Raw genomic sequence first — 13,991 nt, 5'->3', positions numbered from 1 at the left:
TCTCGTCAACTATTCAAGTAGTCGATATCATCTTTACCAGAAAATGTGACGTTGTAATTTTTTTTAACATAGTCAGTAATTGATACTAACTGTTCTACGGTTTTCAGCCTAGACTTTTCAGGAACGACGTGATCCACCATTTGATCATAAAGAAATAGACTCTTTCTGAAAATTTCCCTTAACTCAAGTACTATATCCTGATGTTGAAGAGTATAATTCTTGTAGAAAGCTGTGTTATATTTCGGCTCCTCAGATATCTTCTTTAGGTTTATGTTGAAATCTCTGGATCTATTGACTGACTCTAATACTAGATGCAATAAAGATGGCTCTATTTTTTCAATCACGTTCAAAGCGTGCTTATGTGTAAGGGGTATATTGTGCTTTATCATTGTATTCAGTAACCTAATTATGCCTTCCCTATCTAGCGAAACAAGTAACTCTCCCAAAGCAAATGGAGATGGTATGAATTTATACTGTAGCCATTGATGTTCCATTTCTTGTTGCTCATTATGCAATTGTTGGAAAGCCTTGTTTAAGATATCCAACTTGAACACTTCTGTCCTTTCTAAACTCAAAGGCCTAAAAGAATAATTTCTAGAAGTTAAGTCCTGAAACGAATCCAGTAGCTTCTCTACCAATTCTAAGGCTTCGTGTGTTTTTCCAAATTGTATATATTTTCGTACCACTAAGGCAAATATTTTTTCATCCATATGAAAGTTCTTTAGCTTCATCAACTCAAGTGTATTGCATAACCTATCGAATGAATCGGCATTATTTAAAACAATCTCAGCAGTAAACCTGGTGAGTCCTATTTCTTTTGCCATAAGTTTCAATATCTCTTCAGATTTCTCAGGCACATGTGTGAGAAAGCAATTCCACATTGCTGGGACAAACTTGAGCGGTTTAGGTCCTTTCACTGCTCTGATTTCTAGAACTTTTTCATAGATCTCAGATTTCGACATTCCTTCAGATTCCCATGAATTCAGCATTAGAGAAAAATATTTAGTGTCTTCAAATGGTGTTAGGGAGATGGGGCCCCCGTTTTCTCTGATGTCTGCAAAAACCTCAACTATTTTTTTGAGTAAAGGTTTGTGGTCACCTGAAATTTTGATCTTTAGAAGTAGTTTCATAAATTTTTCAAACTCTTCCCTTTTCAGATAAAGTGGTCTTGGATGTGGAAATTCAAAATAGACATTTAATAACTTGGCAATGTTCCCCTCGTTCAAATGAATTAGAAATTGCTGATGTAGGTAAAACGGAAGGGTTTCCCTTTCAACTTTAAGTCTTTGGTAAATGACATAAGTGTTTCTCGATATGGTACTTAGCCTTTTCTCAGACAAATCAATTTTTATGTATAGTTTCTGAACGTGATCAGGCTTGTCTGAATTGTCAAGTTTCGACATCAAATCATGGAGCCTCTCTCGAGTTAAAGAAATGAAGTGATCAGCATAATATGACAATACACGTGAATAACACTTGGAGAAACTGCTATAAATTTTCTTTTCTTGTCCTTCTAAGGCAATATCTTTATGTAGTCTGTAGCTGGATATGCTATCCAGTCTTTCGTACCATGTTGGGAAATTTTTAATGTCAACAATAGAAGATTCCTGGTCACCCATAGGTGCTTCAGTGAACTGTGGTATCATTATTCGCTCCATGGAATGCTTGCTGACATCCGTTCCCAAAATATCAGATGGCTTGTAATAAGGGATAGGCAGCAGCTCCCGGTCGATGTTGGTAAAACTCAGTCTTGATAATTGTGTATAACTTCTAAAAATGTATTTGCTTTGGATTTGTCTTGGGTACATATGAACGTAAACCTTCATCTTGCATGTTCTACATAAGTTTGTAAAATGGCATACTCTATTGTTGTTCATCTTCGCCTGAGAATAGTATTTTAGATTTTACATAAATGTAATAATGGAACTGGCTTAAAAGATAGTCTACATAAGATTGAAAAATTCATGTAAAAGGAATTTAGATAATTTCGCAAACGGTAAATTTTCCTTTTTAAGAAAACCAGGCCTGAATTCCGATGAACTATGGTATAAATAGCAAGACTCGGACAAGAAACAAGATGTACAAGTTGAACTTCAGTTCGTATGAGGGAGTGGTGTCTTCTTTTTGTGTTTAACTAAACTCAAGACAAATCATACATCTAATCTAGACATGAGTGCATCTACAACAACCACAACCCTTAACACAGGCGCAAAGATTCCTTTGCTCGGTTTTGGTACCGTTTTTGAAGGAGACGACTACAACCTCTTCAAAGAGTCACTAAGAGCCGCTTTATTGGTGGCAAATTATAAGATGATTGATACTGCTTGGTACTATGGAACCGAAAAGTCGATTGGGGAAGTTTTAGAAGAAGTTTTCAATGAGGGTAAAATCAAAAGAGATGACCTTTTCATTACAACCAAAGTCTGGCCATGCTTTTGGAATGATCCCGAAACATCTCTTGATACTTCGTTAAAAGATCTTAAGTTGGATTACGTTAACCTTGTCTTGCAGCATTGGCCAAGATGCTTCAAGAAAGTCGAAGATGAGAATGGAAGAGTCCCTGTTCCAAGAGATGAGAAGGGCAATATCCAATTTGATGAAGATGGTGATTACCTAACTACATATAAAAAGTTATTGAAGTTGAAAGAACAAGGCAAAGCAAAAGCTGTTGGGGTTTCAAACTATACTATTGCTATGCTTGATAGGGCTATAGAGGAGACCGGTGTCATTCCTGCTGTTAACCAAGTGGAAATGCATCCTCATCTACCTCAGGTTGATCTCTACAATTATTGTAAAGAAAAAGGAATTGTATTGGAAGCTTTCTCTCCTTTGGGTTCTAGTGGTGCACCAAATTTGAAAATTCCTCTAGTTCTTGAATTGGCAAAGAAGTATGACACTCAACCTGCAAACATCATCATCAATTGGTGCATCTCTAAAAAAATTGTTGTTTTACCACGTTCAACTAACATCGAGAGAATTAAAAAGGGTTACGACCTGGTAGAACTAACTCCGGAAGAGGTGGAGTCATTGGACAAATTCGGTGAGCAAAGTCCACATAGATTTGTTCGTGACGACTGGGGTAAAGGTCTAGGTTGGGATCACTGGGACTAAATATCATCGAACATATTTCCTCAAGCCTCCCTTCCAAATTTCAAATTCTATTGATTTTGTTTCACCTGGGGGTATCAGTGGACCAAACACACAACGTATTGTCCTAAATGTTTCAAAATTATAGTTCTTTAAGTAGGTATTATTTGCCAAAGACTCTACCAGTTGTTTTTTATCAATCAAGTTTTCGTTTTGCTTGTTTTGTGTAGTAGTCTCTAAGTAGTTTGTATTTGAAATACTGTTATTTTCATGACTCGTTCCGCAAGAATCATTAAAAGAGTCGATACCTAATTCGACACTAAACTCATCAATCAGATTCTCGTTCAAGATAGGAGCATATTCTTTGCTTAAAACAATCCTCATATCTATGTTTTCAAGTAGTGTTAACCCCAACGCAGGTCTGGTTCCAATTCCGCTGACTTTAACTTTATAGCTGCTGTCAAATAGCTGCTTCCTTTCGAGTCTAAGTACACTTTTCAAGCTTTGTTTCTGAGTTTGCTGGGTAGAGCCAGTAGAATCAGTCATGGAATCATTTGTTATTTGGCTGAACTTATCAGCACTACTGATTTCATCTAGATAATCAAGTCTTTCGAAGCTCTCCCCAGCCTCATCGATAATTCCCTCCCTTTTCATTAGTTGTCGATAGATAATCCCAATATTATCCCAACCTGACATCCAAGCCTGTTGATACTCTGTATTCAACTTCCATAAAATATCATTTTCACCAGTTAAAAGACCTTTCACTGGTTTATCTGTAACTTGGTTGGAAATTATTATAGTTATGCTATACTTTCGTGCCAATGTTTTCAAATATCTGCATGTTTTTCTCACATACCTTGATTGCTCTTTCCAAGGCAACTGCACTCTGAGATGATGCGTCATAGAGTCTATAATTAGTAATTTGATAGAAGGGTCTCTAGATAACATGGCGGGAATTTGGTATTGCAAAATATGGTCTTGCTCGTCTAGGGTTGACATTACACTAGATGTTGTCAAAACATTGTCTAATTTAGGAAATAAATCAGCTCTTTCTTTGGAAATGCCATTTGTTTGTAGTAGCTCGGCGTAATTATCAACTATTTGCTTTAATCTTTGACTGGGTAATGGTGACTCGGTTGGAACATATAATGTTTTTACATTATCAAGTTGGGTACTTGCATGATCAGAAGAAAATACGGAAGGGCCCAATCCACCAAACTCCTTAGGTAACTGGATAGTAATTGACAATGTCAATAGAAGGTTTGTTTTCCCACAAGATGATTTGCCCGAGACTTCGATCAAATACCCTACTGGTATTCCACCATTGAGTTTTTTATCAATAGATTCATCTCCAATGGTGAAATGGTCTGGCCGTATTTCACTACTTTCTGGATCAAAAGGGTGTCTTAAAGAACGTTTTATCCTAGCTAATGTTTCGTTTTTATATTTCCAAACGAACTCATTTATTTCATTTTCAGTTTTATTTAGCTTGTCTGAGATGACCCCAGGAGAATATAAAAGAAGTTCTGACGCCAAAACCCTATTATTGGTCAATGATAATAAAAATTGTTCACTTTGGTCATCTTTCAGTAAAAATGAGTCTTCCGAACATTGACGGGGCAAGTCCATGGCCTTTAGATAACGTTATAAGGCTGTAAAGTCAGTGTAGAGTATAGGTACATTTCGTTTAGGAAAGCCTTTGAAAACCGAAAAAGTGTTTCCACATTTGACGCGTTTACCTACTGTATGGTGTAACATTTTTCTAACCTTATACAAATACTCAAACTAGTATACATTGATTCAACAGATGAGAAAAAAGTATTACAATGCTAAAGCTTTACTGGTACAACGCTATAGCTTTATAAATACTATTGTAGTTGATAAATTACATTTCAAAACTCAGATTTGGAAGAAGGACATCGGGTTCACAAATAACCTTCATCATCCTGATTAAGATTGGCAAGTTCGTCGTCACTCATATCATAGCCTTCTTCATCCTTGTTGATGGTATTTGTTCCATCGATCATATCAATATCGTCATCTTCGAAAACATCTTCGTATATTGGTTCATAATCCTCATTATAACGAAGATCATATTCACTATCATCTTCCCCCATCTTCATACCCTCTTCATCCAAAGTTCCTCGTTTACTATTTCTTCTCCTTGATATAGTAGTTGAGTTGTCTGCTTCATTCAAAATCGTTGCCAAAAAGTACAAAAATGCAACTCTTTTCTTCTTTTTATTGAACATAAAGTACATATTGCACCAAATTACACCTAAATCGTCCAGGAAAGACTGGGAGGGGTCAAACTGAAAACAAACGCAATGGTCCAATTCCATATGGGTATTTATAGTCTGCCATATCCAATCAAGGCCTGTCGATTTTCCCGATGAAATGAGAAATGAATTAACTTTAGCTATTAGCTCACCTGCAGAATGTAGCATGGTAAAATGTTTCGGTTGAACAGTAGAAAAATCATGGTCGGGGAAAGTTCCGTTCAGTGCACCAATTAGATACCCAAACAGTTTTCTTGAAGATGATTGACTCAATGGTCCAAATGGTGAATCTTCCTCATAGTGTTCAATTTGAGTTTCTGGGGTTGGAGATGCAAAAGAGTGTGATCTCTTCAAAGTAGCATCATCACCATTGTTCAGTACTTGTGGTTTTGTGGTGTGAGAATAAGAGAATGATCGGTTTTTGAGCTGTATAAATTGAGAATTCACATTATCTGGTGACGACTGGGATTTTTCAGTAGAACCTACTGAGTTCAACGAGTTCTGACGTTGTTTTGAATCCATATCCTTGAGGCTTTCACCTTCATCGTTATCTTCGGTGTTGTACATTTTATCTAAAACTTTATAGAGTTTTCGATCAGAACCTACGGGTTTTGTAGTAAACAGATCACATGTTCCCTGAATATGCATTTCTGTGGTGTTAAATGTCAAGAACTGATTAACCAGGTCAATATCAAACTCGTCGATGTATTTCATGATAGTTTGTAGGTTAAGTTTAGTCCTATAGTGATGAAATAGATACTTTTCGTTTATATTTTGTCTGGTCTGAATGATACTGCCTTTGGATTGATTATAATCCAACAACTGAAGAAAAGAATACTGGGATATCAAATGTAGTGCTTGTCATGGCATAGACGTAAAGAAAATGAAATCTTGCTATGAATATAGTGAACGTGGTCTCGCAATATTAGTGGCTTCTATTCAAACAATGCAATTCTAATCATTTTATGCGGAATGAACTCTATCGAGTTCAAACTCGACTTTTACCTAGAAGTAGCTAATAAAATACATGAGGTGCACGGATGTACAAAAAGGTAGCAATCAAAAATAAAAGCCCGCGGCCGGGTTTGAACCGGCGACCAACAGATTTGCAATCTGCTGCTCTACCACTGAGCTACGCGTGCTTTTTGCATTTTTGAAGAGATCAGACAAAGTACTATCTCTATTTCCTAAACGGGTAATCATATAGAAGGTTGAAGAAGATTGTAGAAGGTTAAACAGGAGTTCTAGAAGATAGTTAAATCCCTCAAAATGCTATTTTTAAATTCAAGAATTACTATTTAAACAGAGGACATTCCATAGATGTTCCAGAGAATTAACGTATAAAAATATATAAGATATAAATAAGCAATAATCAGATTCTAAAGTACGCACCACCAGCAACACTTTCACATTTTTTCATGTGGCAGGTTGGAATAGTGTACAATATTTAATGAATAAAATTCAGTGTAGAATACTTGAAAAATACTAATTATTAAAAAAAAAAATGTGCTTTAAAAAAATCTGTTTAGGAGTAAGTACTGTTTCACTACTGTTTAAAGAATCCATCTTGTTCTAATAACCTTGATTGTGACATCGGATGACAAGGGCTGAAATTTTCAGAGTACAAAACAATTTTCCATATAGACAATAAAAACATTTGTAGTTCGAGAAGAAAATATAAACACGCACATCAATTTTAGCTAGATCAGTTTGATAAGTTTAAGTGCACTGTTAAAACTAAGAAAATACTCTTCAATTTATGTAGCTTAAGCTTACATCTGTTTTCCATGAAAAACAATGTCACCTAAGACTGTGAATCCTATCAACCATTAAAAGTAGCCGTCTATTTTATCTTGTAGTCTTTTGTATAAGCTTTGTTGCCAATAGTTCAGTCTATAACATTCAAAAACGCTAATCTATATTATAGTTTACTAGTGTCAGAAGCCACCAGGTAATAAACTTAATCATTATTATAATCCTTATTATAGATGCACGATTAAACTTACTACTATAAAAGTACATGCTCATGTATACAAGTTAAATACACGCTTATCGATTACATATGCTGAATATTACAATCGTTTTTTTTAATTCTTTTGTTTGAATGATTTTCCGACCAGAATTTATTTAATTTTCCTATAATCCTAATTTAAATTTGAAGAATAGGTGTATCAAACTTGATTGGAACATTCATCTTTTAGATGATTCAATAATACAGAAATTTACATAGGGGACGTGACTACCGCTAAGCAGTCCACGAAACTCTCTATTTTACCGAATTCAAGTTTGGTCGATCACCTTCGTTATGATAACTCAGAGTATTTTTGATTGTGTGATTGGGAAATGCTAGTTGGAGCAAACCCAGCAACAGATTCCAACATTTTTCAATACAAATCAGATTTTGCTTGCCTTGGGGAGGCTATCCCCAAATATCATAAATCTATTTTTTTTTCTGACCTTACATTACTTTTTTCTAGAGATTAAAAAAATTGTAACATTTTCACGTTTTCCTGATTATAAAGTATACAAAGAAGGGAAGATAATCCCCATCCAGTAAGTGTGTATTCTCTACTTTACCTAGTTCTTTGGGTAGCAGTTGGATAAAAAAGCAAATTGTAAAGTCTGATATAGGAATATTAAGTTAGAGCCAGAAGAGTCGTTTAGTCTGTCTTTTTGCTCCTTTAATTGCCATTTGATGGTTTCATGAGAAATGGGATACCCAAATAAGCAGAGTAACCCTAAAAAGAACTATATAGACATTGGGCTCCTATAGAAATTTTCTTATACTGTACAAAAGAAATCAGCTTACTTATTCCGATAAGTCTCAAATACGGTCCTATTTAATGAGCCCACCTCAAGTACAATGTATGCAAGAATTGTACCACTGCAACGGAACCCTAATTATAATGACAAATTTTGAATTCATGAGTGACACATAAACCTATTAGTTTTATAAATCATATATTGCTCAAATAGAAAATCTAATAGGCTTTATCCATTACTTTCCCATGTAATCAAGAGTTTTGAATTACAACGAGTTACCAAACTTTATTATTACGAGAACACGCCCAACACCTGGAATTATAAGCAAAATAGGTATCTAGGAGGCACTGCACATTAGTGATTCGCATATCTTTTCGATGTGGTCCTTATACGTAAACTGTGCTGTCAAATTTTCACATGAAGGAAATATGTAGATATGATTTCTTCATTTAGTTACAGCTTACCAAAAAAGCAGACCTTCAAGCCAATTGCAAAACCAACATGTGCCAGAAACAATAGTGCAAGTAAGGCATACATCATTTTTTTCTCTTCTTCACCGAAGATTGAGCTAAAATATATTTTGAGCTTGTGAAGAATCGAGGCACCACTCATCAGAGCGCCAATAGTAATGCAGATCCATTTGAGTACTGTGTCTAATATACTGTGGTTCACCAAGAAGCCTCTAAATATGGAGAGCAAGGCCGCAGGAATCCACATGAGATTAGCATATGAGTAAATTGAAACAAGTTTGGATAGTGGAACTAGAAACAAGACTTTCAAATAGAACTTTAATATGAGATACAAGATGAGAGGGATGACGACCGAGTAACCGTAGAGTAGATTTATAGAGGAGATGATCATTTTAAAATAATTGATTTTCATGGATTTCAAATCAATATTTAAGAACCATCCACTCAATAGAGCTGCAAATGAATTGCAGAAAAATAGTAGAAAAACCAAGGTAGCAGTAATCCATATTGATCCGTAGACATCACCTATATGATTGAAATCATCTGCAGATGGTTTAGACAACGGATTGAGCGAGGAAAGACAGTTTGATATGAATTCCGAAGTGTTCAAATCAAAATACTGTCTATAGTAGTTAAGAGAAAAGATACCCCCTTCATATTTTTTCTTGAATTGCGGAGTGTTGTTGATATGTAGAGATTGGGGGACTTCAGGTGAGGCCATTAGGTTTGCGGGGTTATTATCTGGAGATATCAAAGTATCGTCATTCAGATTGTCATCGATTTGAAAGCCATCAATATCATTGTCGGCAAATAAGTTACTCTTACTCATTGGATTTAAGGGGGGGGGGGAGGAGCAATAATGCTATTCTATTTGATGTTCTGTTATACGATTAAACCGAGCTCAGCAATGCAAGTACCCGATGTTTGAATTGTCCAATTGAATCCACCAACTACTCTCAACTTCAATGTTAAACAATATTACCTCCACGCATATAGGTACTATCGAGAAAACAAAATGTCCTCATTCAACTTGGAACAAAAATCCCCGACGCGTCGACACTGTTTTTATTTACTCTTAATTTGAAGGCAGTGTTGTTGTTTACAACGTCCCCGGTCTAGACCAATGCAACGGTTCTAGCGAAGACGCGGTTCGAGCGAATGGGACGGCGCAGGCGTGCATTAGCACCAGGAACATCTTTTGGCGCAGGAACAACACCCCACAAAATCGCCGCACGCGAACAGTCACATGTATTGAGCTATCCATATTGTATTATAATTGGTTCCTTTTATTAATGATTTGGAAACGCGGAAGCAGATACGCCAAGGAAAAAGAAAAACAAAACAGAGGGCGCCTAAAGGGGAAATGCGAAGTTTTTTTAGCAGCTGCATGTGCATGGCCCCTCCCTGAAAATATTGGTGCTGCAACTAAGAGAGAGAATGAGAGAGAGAGAGTCTCATACGGTGTAGTGATGATTTGTTTGCATCAAATTCGACAACAAAGTGTGATATAGCTGTCCTTCCTTACACTGAGGAACGTAGCTGATATAGAGGCTTCATACATACAAGACACACCTCTACATACAGACACGTATCATACACATACTAGTGTCCCACCAACGCATCTCTTTAGAGCCTCTTCCAATCGTTTATATCAGGCTATATTTTTTCCAGGATCCTCATTCACTTGCATCTTTAGAGACTCTCTGTTTTTGGTCATCGCTTCAAGACTGGATCCATTTCAGTCGTATGAATCCACCCGTGGACTATTTGCCAGATTTTATCAATTGTTTTATTGTTGATTGACTAGGCAATTGGTTAATTTGTTGTTCTCAAACATTTTCACAGAAATACATATATGCCTACTTAGGATAAATCCTAGTCTTTTATTCTTTTCCAAGATCGCCATCATAGGTAAAAGATATAATCACAACCCACTTTACTCACATCCAGTCATTCATTTCGGTTTATTACATCTCTTACAAACATGCTAAATTTTTTTTTGATACCTTTGGTTCTTCTTTCAATTCCACATGCGTCTGCTGGAGAACATAGTGACTTCTTTTCCACCCATGCAAATGATAAGTACAACAACAATAACAACAATAACAACAACATCAACCAATATATAAATGAGATCTCAAGCTCGGTTGATGCTCAGTCTTCCAGCAGCTTGTTCACCGATTTAACACAGTCTCCAACGCCTGTTGTTTCTCTTACCTCTTTGGAAAGCTCAAGCAGCGAGACATTTTCAGATCCGACACCTACAACTACTCCTATGCCTACATCTACATCCAGCCTTGACTTCTCTCCTACAGAAACAAACACCCAACAATCTGCACCTTCTACCACATCAAGCAGCTCAGACGCTCAAATAATATCACCGTCATCGTCCTCATCATCTTCAGATACGCTTAATTGGGGGCTGTTTTATACTCCTTCACCATCATCCTTGACCGAATCAACCTCAAGTGAGGAAACATCCTCAACACCTACTCTGGCAGATTCAACTTCTTATACACCGGCACCTATTACTTCTAGTACTTATACTTCATCTTCATCCACATATAACCAGCAAGATACGTCAGAGACAAGTTTAGATACCATCTCTCTTTCAAGCCCAGCTACTTCATTTGAAGTGTCTTCTGATGTCCAGAGTCGTGCAACTGCTTTGGGGTTTTCGAATTTAGAGTCTACCACCAGCTCAACAGAAGCAACCAGCTTACCGGAATCAACGAGCTTGAATGAATTTACTAGCTCAACCAGCTCTACTAGCTCAACCGACTCTACAAGTTCCACAGAACCTACTAGTTCCACAGAACCTACTAGTTCAACCGACTCTACGAGTTCCACAGAACCTACTAGTTCAACTGACTCTACGAGTTCCACAGAACCTACTAGTTCAACTGACTCTGCGAGTTCCATAGAACCTACTAGTTCAACCGACTCTACGAGTTCCACAGAACCTACTAGTTCAACCGACTCTGCGAGTTCCACAGAACCTACTAGTTCAACCGACTTTACGAGTTCACTAGTTAGTATACAACCATCTTCAGAATCTACTGTAGTTTGGGGACCTACTCAAACCAGCTTTTCATTTGCTTCGACTCCAGACTGGGATTTAATTTTTCATACCACAGTATCCTCAAGCGTCACTACGGGTGGTAGCGAAGGGTCAGTTTCTGCATCGTCAGTAACAACTCCTTCCTCTGTCACTGATACTTATTCTTCCGACACTTCGGGTAGTCTTACTACTTCAGAAGTGGAATCATCTAGTGTATCCTCCACTGATGCCACCCAGCCTGACAGTGTTTTGATTTCTCCATCCTCTTCATCAAGTGATGGCTCAAGTAGTTCAGAGACACAAACGACTTTCTCTTTTCCTGTCTTAAGTTCGTCAAACGATATACCTGCATCGACGTACACTCCAAGCAGCACACAAGTCTCTACAAGTGTCTCTGTTCAACTAAGTTCTACATCTTCAGAGTTGTTTTTGTCAACTAGTGTCACAAGCAATACCGAGGCTTCAATGAAGTTCTCTAGTTCTTCTGCTTCTGATATTCTATCCTTGTCGACCCAAATCCCAAGTAGTAACGATGTTTTGTCCACATCAACACCTTACAGCTTCAGTTCAACTGACTCGACTTCTGTTGGCAGGTCTACATTTTCTGAAGTTTCTAATAGTACCGACACTTCATTTATTGCTCCAACTTCTTCTACTTCAGAAGTTTTTGACACAAGCTCAGGTTCGTTTATCCCTCCAACATACTCTACATCAGAAGTCTCAAGTACTCCAATTTCAACATCCACATGGGTTTCAAACGTTACTCCAGCTGCATCCACTGTGAGCTCAAGATCATCTGTTTCTTGGCCCTCAACATCAAGCCAGCAATACGTGCAACCTTCATCACTTACTAGTACAGTCTTACCATCCACATCTGTGGTTTCGACTTCGAGTATTTCTGCTATTACAAAGGCATCGTATATGGGAGTGAGTAGTGAAATTGAGTCGCATTTTTCTGTTTCTGCAATTTCATCATCATCCCAGGCATATACTTCTGACTTTCCTTCTTATCCAGTCACCACATCTACTTTCTCATCCAGTCAGCCTGTTGCTCAAAATCAAAATACCGTGCCAGTTTCAGTTGCCACCTCGATATCTAACCCTGCACCAGTTTCGAACATTGTAACACAGACTCCTGTTAATTCCAACCCAGCTACTACTAGTTTTGTTGAGACAAACGCACCTCAATCTCAAGATACATCAACTTCAGAGGAAACAGGTAAAAATGCCACTACGTCATCTTCCGGTATCTTAGTCTTAACAACTACTTGGTTGCCCACAGTAATTATTGCTGAAACCAAAACGCCGTCTGATGCATCAGCCGAGGCAACTTCTACATCCCTTGCCACTGCCTTGTTACCACGTGCCATCATGCCGACTAATGTCGTGAATGAAAACCCAGATTTTGAATTAGTTACTATTGGATTTACTGAAGCTCTTAATTATGCGTTTGTCGTTCAACATTCTCTTTCATCTGCCCAGATCTTTGAATATTTACCACTAGTTCTGGCTAATGGTTTCCCGGAGGTTTCAACTAAACATATTGTTGTCAAAAGTTTAGTGCCTTACCAATCAGTCCAGGTTGATTATATGATTACGGTTGCTGAGGTTTATTTTGATAAAAAATATATTGATGAATTACAAGACGCAGTAACTAACCGCACATCATTAATTTACAGTAACCCAGATAAAACAATCAGTTCTTTGGCCGAGTTAATTGATCCGAAGATTCCAGTTGATGGTTTACTAAGTTCCTTGAATGCGGTACAGTCTGTCGGTTCTTCAGATAGTAACAATAGAGCAAGTGGGGAAAATTCCCGTGAAGAAAACATTGCCGCTTCGTTGGGTTCCCTCGATAGCGATGCCATTTCCGCATCTACAACTCCAGCTTCCAAAAAAGTGGGTGGCATCCGCAGGTTTTTTATAATTTTTTTCTCTGTGTTAGGAGCTTGTCTTCTTTATGGAGCTATCGTCATTTACTTTTTCAGAAGAAAAATGATGAAACACCGTTTACCCGAAGATAATGATTGGTCTGATAATGATTTCTCGTCTTCTGAAGATAAATTCATAAGCAAAGAGTTCAAAGATCTTAATTATAGTGGTTCGCTGGGAGATGTGAGACTGAATCGTTCTGAATCGTCTTTGAATACTAGCCAAAATCATAGCTCAATTTCTAACATTCTTGGGTTTATTAAGAAACAGGAAAGCCCTAGGAGTATTCCTGAAATATCAGCACCAGTTAATGTCAAAAGTTCATTAGGTTGGTAAAACTTGAACTTGTTTGCTGTTTCGCCATTTCAGAAGTTTTGTTTCTATTATACATTTTCTCTT

At 37.3% G+C, this 13,991-nt stretch overlaps 6 protein-coding genes and 1 non-coding gene across 7 annotated transcripts; 2 read left to right on the top strand and 5 right to left on the bottom strand.

The window, feature by feature from the left end:
• Positions 1-5: 5 nt before the first annotated feature.
• On the bottom strand, positions 6-1,877 carry C5L36_0E01560 (uncharacterized protein; the record flags this gene model as incomplete). Its single annotated transcript, XM_029467709.1, has 1 exon — positions 6-1,877. The coding sequence occupies one exon, from the start codon at positions 1,875-1,877 to the stop codon at positions 6-8; it is 1,872 nt and encodes a 623-aa protein (XP_029323569.1).
• A 292-nt stretch (positions 1,878-2,169) lies between these two features.
• On the top strand, positions 2,170-3,111 carry C5L36_0E01550 (uncharacterized protein; the record flags this gene model as incomplete). Its single annotated transcript, XM_029467708.1, has 1 exon — positions 2,170-3,111. The coding sequence occupies one exon, from the start codon at positions 2,170-2,172 to the stop codon at positions 3,109-3,111; it is 942 nt and encodes a 313-aa protein (XP_029323568.1).
• Positions 3,112-3,114: 3 nt separating this feature from the next.
• On the bottom strand, positions 3,115-4,716 carry C5L36_0E01540 (uncharacterized protein; the record flags this gene model as incomplete). The annotated part of the gene is made up of 1 exon (XM_029467707.1): positions 3,115-4,716. One exon carries the CDS (start codon positions 4,714-4,716, stop codon positions 3,115-3,117), a length of 1,602 nt encoding a protein of 533 aa, XP_029323567.1.
• Positions 4,717-5,012: 296 nt separating this feature from the next.
• Positions 5,013-6,080, bottom strand: C5L36_0E01530 (uncharacterized protein; the record flags this gene model as incomplete). The annotated part of the gene is made up of 1 exon (XM_029467706.1): positions 5,013-6,080. One exon carries the CDS (start codon positions 6,078-6,080, stop codon positions 5,013-5,015), a length of 1,068 nt encoding a protein of 355 aa, XP_029323566.1.
• A 356-nt stretch (positions 6,081-6,436) lies between these two features.
• On the bottom strand, positions 6,437-6,508 carry C5L36_0Etrna3C. Its single transcript has one exon. It is a non-coding gene; the product is annotated as a tRNA-Cys (tRNA).
• Positions 6,509-8,582: 2,074 nt separating this feature from the next.
• C5L36_0E01520 (uncharacterized protein) lies at positions 8,583-9,428 on the bottom strand (the record flags this gene model as incomplete). Its single annotated transcript, XM_029467705.1, has 1 exon — positions 8,583-9,428. The coding sequence occupies one exon, from the start codon at positions 9,426-9,428 to the stop codon at positions 8,583-8,585; it is 846 nt and encodes a 281-aa protein (XP_029323565.1).
• A 1,155-nt stretch (positions 9,429-10,583) lies between these two features.
• Positions 10,584-13,928, top strand: C5L36_0E01510 (uncharacterized protein; the record flags this gene model as incomplete). The annotated part of the gene is made up of 1 exon (XM_029467704.1): positions 10,584-13,928. The coding sequence occupies one exon, from the start codon at positions 10,584-10,586 to the stop codon at positions 13,926-13,928; it is 3,345 nt and encodes a 1,114-aa protein (XP_029323564.1).
• Positions 13,929-13,991: the final 63 nt, after the last annotated feature.

This window comes from Pichia kudriavzevii, chromosome 5 (genome assembly GCF_003054445.1).
Source record: "Pichia kudriavzevii chromosome 5, complete sequence".
NCBI classification, from domain to species: domain Eukaryota; kingdom Fungi; phylum Ascomycota; class Pichiomycetes; order Pichiales; family Pichiaceae; genus Pichia; species Pichia kudriavzevii.
Note: the sequence above shows the minus strand (reverse complement) of the source record. Positions and strands in the feature narration are given on the sequence as shown.